Raw genomic sequence first — 10138 nt, 5'->3', positions numbered from 1 at the left:
CATAAAAGATATTAATAATTTAAATGCTTAAACAAACGTATTAATGATAATTGGTCCCAGGTGCTACTTCACCTGCTACGGCATAGGAGCTTTGAGGAAGTTTGCTGAAGAAATAAAGCAACATGCAATTACTTGTATAAATCGATTTTAACTAACCAAGACGAGTCGCCGCTGAAAAATTGCAACAAAACATCGACCGCTGTGCTATTCGCCAAAATGCATTTGCACCCAGTCCCGGGTCTATGGCCGGTCATTCACTTCCAAATTCTGGGACCCAAGCTGGTTCCTACTCATTTCTCTATCACATCGTCTCCTTCCCGTCAAATAGAATAGCATGGGCCAGAAGAAGAGAACCGATGTGTAGAGCCGGAAACATGGTCCAGCAAAAAAAGGCCGCGGCCTGTACTCGCCTCTTTTAACTTCTTTTTGAGTAATTGCATCGTTGAACATTTGCTATGCCATTATCGAAAGATGCATGATGCATTTCTTTAAAATAATGGTCCCTTTTTGTGCTTCTTCTGTTTCGTCGAAAATTTCGTTGTAATCACTATACTTATTGAATTATGATACCAAAAGGCATAGTAACTTGGGGTTTCTTTTAAGTAATTTTTGCATTCTTTGGTAAAAACCGTATGCTAATTGCTGGGCTAACAAATTTTACTTTAGGGGCATTGCAGATTGGAATTGAGCAGGTGCAGCAAATGCTTTGAAGAAGAGCTTTCGCAAAGCTGCGAATCATAATTAATTGACACTAATAAAAACGAAGTGTACTTATCCTACAACCATTTGCACTTTGCACAGCTTTTTATCTCAAGAGATATCAATATTTTCAAACAAAATGGAAATTCTATTATTTGCTTATAAATTGCCTAATCACGAACTCGAAGAAAACCTGTACCATTTATAACGTAAACTTATAATAGTGTCGCAAAGGCAGAAAGTCTTTGTCAAGGAACTTGCTATCAAAGATCGACTTTTTACAAAAAATATTTGTCTGACAAGTTAAAAGCGTATTTTATGCACAAATTCTTAACTAAATATTTTTTGAAATTCTCCTGTTTTTTTTCAATTATATTTTCATTACATCTGACTGGTTTGATTATATTGATAATTTATATTTCTTATCCTATCCTGGTTGGTGTCGGTTCAAGTTCTTTGGTCCTATTTCTAACAAAGAGTTTGTTCGTATTTTAAAGTGTTATCCATTTTATTTCGTCTCTGATTGCCTTGGATCATCTTTCGTCTATAGTATTTCAATCCAATTTTCGTTGAATATGAATTTCATGTTTAATACCATTTCCGTCGATATTTTCTATAATCTAAATCCTCACTAAAGATTTATAAGCTCATATAGTTAAGGTTTACAGTAGAGTAAATAAAATTCAACCATTTTAACAATATCATCGCAAATATTACCTAATAAATTAAATCATTATGCTTGTCATATGAAAAACAAAAGACATTCCGAATTGTACGAGTATGGTTATTGCAACCTACTGTTTCCAAAGTTTCATCTTTTTATTTTTTCCTTTCAATGATTTTATTTTCTCAACTTTTGCATTTATAGTTATTTATTGGCTTTACAAGTATATCTGTCGCAAAAATTAGACAATTTTAAATAGTGTTGCTCTTTGTGGAAATGTTTAATTTAAACAAATTTATCAACATCAACAGATATAATTGGTACTTCTGAGTTAAAAATCCTGAGATACAATACGATATTAAGAGTTTATAGCTGCGAAAAGGTTCATTAGTTCGTGAATGGTCCATAAAAAATGACGCCCATTTAAACGGCGAAAAAACATGCATTCGGTTGAATTAAATAAACATCCTGTCTCAATGGCAAATGTTTTAAGTCCGTTCGAACATTCCTACAATATTATTTAATTTAGGTGGATTCATCGAGAAATCGTCGCCAATTTGCCAACGTAGGAAAAAAAGTTATTTTCTATTTTCTATTTTCTTACTGGACATTGGAAATTTTAATTCAATAAATAAAATGTATTGTCTAATTTAAATAATTTTCTAAATATTTCAAGCTATTTTTCATGAGAAATATGTTTATAGGGCGCATTGAATATCTGTAAGAGTGACTTTCGCACATCCAAAGAACAACCATAATTCGCACGATTTAAAGAAACCCTTTTCGTTTATTAAATGACTTACTTAACACTGAGAATACCTGTTTTTATTCAAAATAATTAGACTAATTATGTCTTTCTTGCATTCCGTTCATGGTTGTTGTTCGTTCTTTTTTGCTTTTTCCGCCTGTAAAATCATACATTTTTCACATTGAAGGAATTAATTTAATTTCATGTATTATTTCTACCGCGACTTATGCGCTTTTAGAAAAAGCTACAAATTATGTATGTCTACGACTATGTTTATGTATCTACTATTTGTATACAGTTCATAAGGGCATGCTTTTGACCATACAGTCAAATTTACTGGATTTTTTAGTTGAAAATTGCCTTCTGCATTACAATTCCATTTACATAAAAACATGGTCCTCTATATTTTCATGAGAGTATGTGATCTAACTATGCATCCGTTAATTTTTTACAGTGTTTCTTCTGTGATTGCATCAAAACAAATCTTCAAGTGCAAATAATTGCAAAAGTTGTGCCACATTGCTATTTGCAAATAGCTCTTAAGAGTGAATTTTATATGGATTGTAAACTGGAGTGGTTGGTTTTGAGAAGTAATCGATCTTCACATCAAGAGCACCAACGAACCAAGACAAATTATTTACCAGTTTATTTTGCGAAGTAGGGTTCAATAAAATATTTCGTACTAGCAATTTGAACAATTTGTTCGAAGTAACTACATGATATAATCAAGCATCGAGCTGTTTTAATTGGCTGGAGGTGATGCGTTTGAGACTTTAAACGTTCGTGAATTAGATCAGATTGGACAGATAAGAAGATTATATAATTTAAGATAAAAATTATGTCGAGTTTCTGATATATGTATATGTTAGCTAACAAGAGCTAAAACAGCAGAAAAAAAATCCTAAACTTTCATGCAAATAGGCGTTCATCGGGAACTATTAAAGAATGCAWATTTTTTCTATGACTGGGATATTTGCATAAACGACAATCGYAGGTTAGCAGTAGTAGCTAATACTTAGCATCTGACTGGAAAATTATGTCTCATTAATATTAAGTTTATTTAAATTGTCTATCTCTTTTGCTCGTTCAATTCCTACATCCTCAAGGATATCAGAAGAACCATTTATAGTTTGGATGAAAATAATCAATTTGTATGGTTTGAAAGTGAGAATTTATCATCTTGGCGTTTTTTGGGCAAAATTGTGGACAATCATAAAATGGAGAATTTTAAGGAGCATATGCAAACTCTCCTATGTGACTCGTTTAATTACATTTTTTCTAGCTCACGATATCCACCAGTTTGATATGAAAACGCTAATTAATTAAAATTTTCGAACTCAAGTTAATAATAATTAAAAATTAATTTCATATCTACAGCGTGCTCATAAAATTGGGAATAGAAGATCTGACACATTTAAATTAGGAGCAATTGCTAAAATCTTTGATGACTTTGATGCAGTTCAAGACTCCGGATTAGGTGATTAAGATTATCCACGATTATGGTTAGCTTTCTTTGACACGAATATACATTGTCTGGACGGTATGTTTGTTGTTATACTTTTTACAATTTCAAGAATTTCCAATTTATTTGACTGCAACTATATCTACAACTACTACAACCAATCGCAATGGAATATCAGATATGTCGCCATTTCCAACTGCTACTGGATATTCAGATTACTTTAAAGGACCTTCATAACTCCTCAAGAGGAATAATGCCAACTTTGAACCATTTGGTGTAGCCTAGGAAAAATGGAATTATTCTGGAATTTTCTAAACAGGTACTAAAGGTACCTTGCCCGTGCATCTAGCCACGTTATAAATATAAGAAAAAAATATGTTGTTCATATTATGCTAACTTCGTATTAGCGCCGACCTGCTAACATCAGTCCAAGCTCCAACGGCCTGAATATCCTTGAGACCGGTCAAAATCCCGACATTTTTCGTCTAGTCGCTATTATTGCATAGATAGCAAATAATGTGCAAAACACGACCAGCGGGTTTAATAACCGCCAAAAATGCATTTCGCTTATCGCTACTAATCCTCGTCCGTTTCACTCGTAGCTCGACCGCAACGAAGATTTTGGGGGCCCCCATTCAAGCTGCCTCTTTTTTTAACTGGCATAAAATTGGTTGCGATAGAAAGAGTGCGAATAGATTTTTATAGAGGAAGGTTTGACATTCGCATTTGGCCAAAGTCAAATAGCAACGGTCTGAGCAAAGATTATTTCTGGCGAAAAAGCTTATACAGGACGGTCATCATCTTTCATTCTCTCAATTATCAGCAATTATAGTTCCATTTTGCTAAGTTGTAAACGATTCTGTGCTTCACTTTCCTGCTCTTCTGAGCTTCAGTCATTTAAACTTTTCTTACTTCCATGTCTCCGGAAGTCCTGAATATGCTGGATCGGTCCTCTCTGAGACATGGATTCAGAACCATGTTGGGCCATTCATAACTACACCATAATGAGAATAATTGACAATCCCGATTCACAAAATGAGGAGACTTAAAGAATTAAATGTCTACTAGTTACTTCCACATCCTACTGCAAACGGTGAAACGTTGGCCATTTTCATTGCATATCTTATTTCTCATTAATTCTCACGTGTTTAAGAAACACGCGATTTCGCAACAAATTCCATATTCCACACATTTTTTCTAGACCTAAAACTTGTAAATCCTACACCGTGCACACCCTGTAGTTCCCAAATAAGTTTTCTTTTTATAGAAGTCGATAAACTAGCAGAAATGACGTCCTGTTTTTTGTATAAGTGGGAATATTTGGGAGGTGCATTTGGGCCAATGCACTCGATGTGTTTGGCTGCAGTGAATGATCTTTGCACAGCAAGTAAATGCGAATTTGATAATAATACATTTTTTAACAGTGTTGATTTTGCAATGAATGCATCATTCAGGTAGTACTTTGCCAGGCATTAACATTTAAATGTTCGCCCATAAGAGTTGGGAATTTTTAAATATTTATTTGTTCTCATTATTGTTTTATTTACAGTGGTGGATAAAGTAGGGGTGATTTATTTGCAAAATCCGTAAGCAACATGGAAAACGCTTTTTTATTTTTCTGCCTAAAAATTCGAATATTTACAAAAATACTTCTTTAATACTGTTTCAGAGGTTGGTTAATATGCGAAGGCAATTAATAAAATGAGAATTTTTTATTAGAACAGAGTATTTACAAGAACCCAAATCAGCTGGTAGAATTATTTTCACAAAATCCACCGGGAATAATATGACAATCTGCCTTACATTGCTGGGAATTGTATAAGTTTTCTCTATGCCTCTCCCAAATTTCTCATAGAACTAGTACAGAATAAAACTATTTTGTTTATAAATTTTTTGTTTTTTATTCTCGTTTTTGTTTTTTGTTCTCGTTTTTTTCGTAGATGAAACTGCAGACGCTTGTGGCAGGTATGATGTTAATATAATAATTATCTGAGGACGTTCCGACCAAAAGTTATTTGATTTGTTCGAAATAACTGGAAGCAACAAATAACAACACAGTTTTCAAATTTATAAATAAAACCTTAACAAACCATTTCTCTTCTGAACCGGTCAATAAAACTATTATAGTTTTCACCCCACTGAAAAAAAGTTTAGGCATTTTAATGCTTTTTTAACATATTGTTATGCGTTTTTTGTAAGAAATCAATTTCCTTTTTATGCGCTGTTTTCAACAATTTTATTGCTTTTTAACTCGGACTCTAGTTACAAAACAAGTTGTGCAACAAATTGCAACCTTTAAATCGTTTGATATTGTAAGACTTGAATATGTTGTTTTTGATGGTTTTTTTCCTTTGGGGTATATTGACAACTAATTATTTTTGTATATATCTATATGTATATAGCATATTTCTTATGATTTTGAGTTTGATTCACAAACAATGTTAAGCAAAAATGTATTCTGGCTCGAACTTCCGATCCGAGATCAGCTACAAATTTCAAGATCTCGGCTGCCCAAAAATTTCCAAAAAATTCTTCCTCAAGTTTCAAGAAATATTTTGATAGTAGACTTTACCTGGAGAAATTTTAGAAAAACAGATTTGATGTGAATTACTAGTAGGTAATCAATTTGCTGTATAATAATAAAATTCGAATATTAGAAAGCAATAATCACCGCACCCTTTTGTATTCAAGGGAAAAGCCTTGTTTTCGGTAGTAAAATATGCAATAAAAATTATCTGCACTTATTTCGAAACACTTTGTTCATATCTAAAAAAATGTGCGTTAAGCAAATGCAGTTTTTGAGAGTAACAGGTGAAAGCAATTGCCGCAATAAAAGGAAAATTCCCACAATCTATTGAACCATCTCGGCAACCACACACCAAAGCAAAACCTTTAGATGCCCCTAGTTGGTTTATACCCACCAGGCTATCATTACTTTCTCATTACATCGACACAGAGAGTAATTTATTTCTTCTTGGCAAAAATTATTGCCAAAATAAGAAGCCCAACCCAACAACTGGTCTGCTGCATCGAGTTACTATAAGCTCGTTGTGTTACGCCACACATCTATGAAAAATAAACCAGCTGAAATTTAAGGCCCCTGAAACAATACAAGGCACATATTCTTGAATAGGGCATCAAAGTAAATATGTTCCTGTAAATTGTATCATTATATCTTTTTTAACTTGCTCTAACTTACGGATGCCATCGCCCAATACGCTTAGTTTTAGAACTTTCACATTGGATCTTCGAGGTCTAAATCATTTCTTTTGCTTATGGGGACAGGATAAGCAATTTAAGTTTGCAATAAATTTAATGTCTCACATTGTTTGCTTATTTCATTTACAATTTAAAAACGATCTTAACGGTTCAAGTCATCTTCCTACATGGGCGTTTTTTTCTTGACGATTTACAGCTTTGAAGAATAAGGTCCCAACCGAAAATTCGCTTGAAGAAACTTACATACGCGTATGTTTTGGTCGTTTTTTTAAAAAGTTGTCCTAAACTTTTAAGTTCTTAACGACCGCTAGCGTTTGCAAGCTACGCAAGACGAGTCGTTGCCCTCCGAAATAGCACCTTGTTTCAAATAACGTAATTAATACTTATTTAAAATGCAGTGCCGTTCGTCTGGCTCATCAGTTTACCCTTTGCTAACACCTGTACTTCAGAGGTGGTTGTGAAATTTCAATAAGAAATGCATTCATGCAACATTCAATTAGGCTGCTTACCTTGTCGCTAAGAAGGTGACTATGCAATGGCTTCGATATAGATTCCAAAGTGTTTTCTCTTGCTGAATTCCCATCAAATCGTCTTGCTTTTTTTCGGGTTTTATACTGTATCCACATAATCCTGAAAAAAATTCAATATAAGAAAAATTAGAAACAGAGTCACCGCATACAAGTTCGTGTCCTTTCTTGATACAATTGTTTAATCTCAATTTTGACCAGCCGCTTTTGAGAAGATTGAACAGAAATAACTATAGTGTAAGTGAATATTTTATAAAATAATATTTTATCATAGAATGAGTAGATACACATTAAAAAAGAAGTGATGCAAATACCCTGCTTGCCTAGCTCCAATTTCGCCCTATTGTCCTGTATTATTTATACTTTTCGACTAGAAATCGTTTGAAACTAATCTTGACATAGTCGTGTTCTGCAATTTGAAGTCTGTAATGGCCCTAAGAAACCTACATATAATAGAATAACACAGTGATTACAAGAGCAACAAGCAGGCTTTTGTGAAGAAATTAGATTAATTTTTTCACAAAAGCCTGCTTGCTGCTCTTGTAATCACTGTGTTATTCTATTATATGTAGGTTTCTTAGGACCATTACAGACTTCAAATTGCAGAACAATTAATCTTATTTCTTTTTCTATATTCTAATTATTTGAAAAAATTAATCTAATTTCTGCAAATAATTTAAATTTTAGTTTTGAGTTGAAAATTAGCATAACGCTGGCTGTTATCGTTTTAAAACTAATTAACACTCTAAGCAACGTCGTATGCATGTCACGATTGCTGAAAAGAAGTTAATGTTAACCGGCACTACATACCAAGAAAGAATATAATTATTATTTCCGAGGATGTTAATATCCGAGGAGCCTAACATGTGTCTATAATAATAAGGCTTGGACAGTTAAATCGAATGAGGTTTCTTTAATTTTGAATTTAGTCAATGTTTGTCTTAAATATCGTAAAAAGTCATACAAAATTAAGATTCCTTCTTAAAAAATAGTCGATGATGTCATAACTCAAATTTGGAACGCTTCGTATAAAATTTTCTTTCATCAAATAAAGCGCAATTTTAAATAGTGTCGACTTGTCCGAGCAAATTTCCAAATAAACCTTGTATTTTTTCCATAGAATTGATTCCAAGTTGGAGACTCGCACTTAGACTAAAGACACCTACGAAATAGCGCAAAAGCAGTAATTGCAAAATAAATTACCTGATTCCAAACATGGTAATCACTAATATCACTAAAGGGGCAAGAGTGGCCACACACGCCATTAAAACTGTCTTGAGATCATTCAGCACTAAAAATAAAAAATATAACAAATATATTAAAATATATATTGAGCTCGATTAAGATAAGATGTAAATAAATACACTCTACAAGTTCTATATTACAGTTGTAGCAAAGACAATTGTCCCACACATGTTATTTTAACTTTTAACATCTGAAATTAAAAATGATTGTTTAATCATTAACGATTAATAAGTTGAAGATATTGAAAATTATATTTTCTTAACGCTAATAAGTCTTTTCGCTATCGATTCAACTAATTTAGAGACCTACAATGAGCATAGAGTTCAAAGATTTATAATCTCAAATTTATAATACTCATGAAAGTTAACGTCATTTTCGTAAAATATAAGGATTCACACTTTATGTAGGGTGTCCGGAAAAAGTGCCACCAACACTTAACGAGGCAAATCTACAACAAATATTAGTGTGACAAGTTCCATAACACTTTTGCAGAAACTCAATATTTTTTTTTTAATTTGAAATAACTTTTTTGTTATTTGTCCGATTGTTTTAGAATTTAGCACACTTATTACTTATTATCATTTATATTATTGTTAAAAAGTTGATATTTATTCGCTAATGCTAAGGGATTTAACTCACCCATGTCATCTACTTAATAGCCTAAACTTTGTTGTATTTTTCGCTTTCGCGTAAATAGTTTCAAAAAAAGAGAGCTCAAAATTGCGTTTTGAAGGTTTACTTCTCACGTGTTTCTAAAATGAGTCCTTTTCGAGAATGTCTACTTTTAAAATTGTCATGCACGGTGTAAATAATAACTCAAAAATGGTTTTCAATGTTTTAACAGAGCGTGCCATGGAGACAAGTGCAGCTAGAATTAATTCTAGTAAAATATTTAATTAGGGAATAACTATTAAGAATTTATTAAATTATTAAAAATTCATTAAACTTTAACGCTCTGTATATCAGATATTATTGAGTTGTCACACTAATTTTCGCTGTATAGTTGCCTCGTTAAGTGTTGGTCGCATCTTTTCCGGACACGCTGTATATTCATTCTGCTTTAACTGCTCAAAAGCAAGAAAGCTTTGATTGATTGATTGATTGACTATTCACATTTTTTTTGAGGAACGCTGAGGCAAAAAAATTATAAATTGTTTAATACACATTTAATATACGAACGAGAATAAAGCATCAGTTATTTGATTGGATAAATCCTTAGTGACATCGATGGTCTGTTCTAAATTCATTTTTTCTTTTAATAATTACAAAAATTTTATGTTCGTGACTTATTTTTCGCAAAAATCATTACATTTGAATCTCCATTTGGTCTCACATGCAAAATATGTTTTGATCAAATTCACGAGATTGTAACGTTTTCATTTATGAAATCAATTCATTTACGTTTGGAGTCAAGGATTTTTTTCATTTCATACCCGTTAGAAAGGGTTTTTTCCCATGTAAAATCTTAGTAAGTAAAATAATAAATAAATGTGAAAACAAACTACTATAGTGACTGGAAAAAGAGCTGAAACACTGACCTATTTACCAATGGTGCAAAGGAGCCAAAACATATT

At 32.5% G+C, this 10138-nt stretch overlaps 2 protein-coding genes across 2 annotated transcripts in view; one reads left to right on the top strand and one right to left on the bottom strand.

The window, feature by feature from the left end:
- Positions 1 to 10138, top strand: part of LOC109546301 — a 520465-nt gene that overhangs the window by 258810 nt on the left and 251517 nt on the right. The gene's annotated exons all lie outside the window — the stretch shown is intronic.
- The window catches only part of LOC109536827, a 30156-nt gene that overhangs the window by 13503 nt on the left and 6515 nt on the right, over positions 1 to 10138 (bottom strand). Inside the window, exons 3-4 of the mRNA XM_019903231.2 lie at positions 8523 to 8610; positions 7302 to 7422 (exon numbers count right to left, since the gene is read on the bottom strand). Of these exons, the coding sequence (XP_019758790.1) occupies positions 7302 to 7422; positions 8523 to 8610 (209 nt within the window). The remainder of the gene's footprint in view (positions 1 to 7301; positions 7423 to 8522; positions 8611 to 10138) is intronic.

This window comes from Dendroctonus ponderosae, unplaced genomic scaffold (genome assembly GCF_020466585.1).
Source record: "Dendroctonus ponderosae isolate FM_Combo_2020 unplaced genomic scaffold, Dpon_F_20191213v2 Dpon_F_20191213_2, whole genome shotgun sequence".
Taxonomy (NCBI): Eukaryota; Metazoa; Arthropoda; class Insecta; order Coleoptera; family Curculionidae; genus Dendroctonus; species Dendroctonus ponderosae.
Note: the sequence above shows the minus strand (reverse complement) of the source record. Positions and strands in the feature narration are given on the sequence as shown.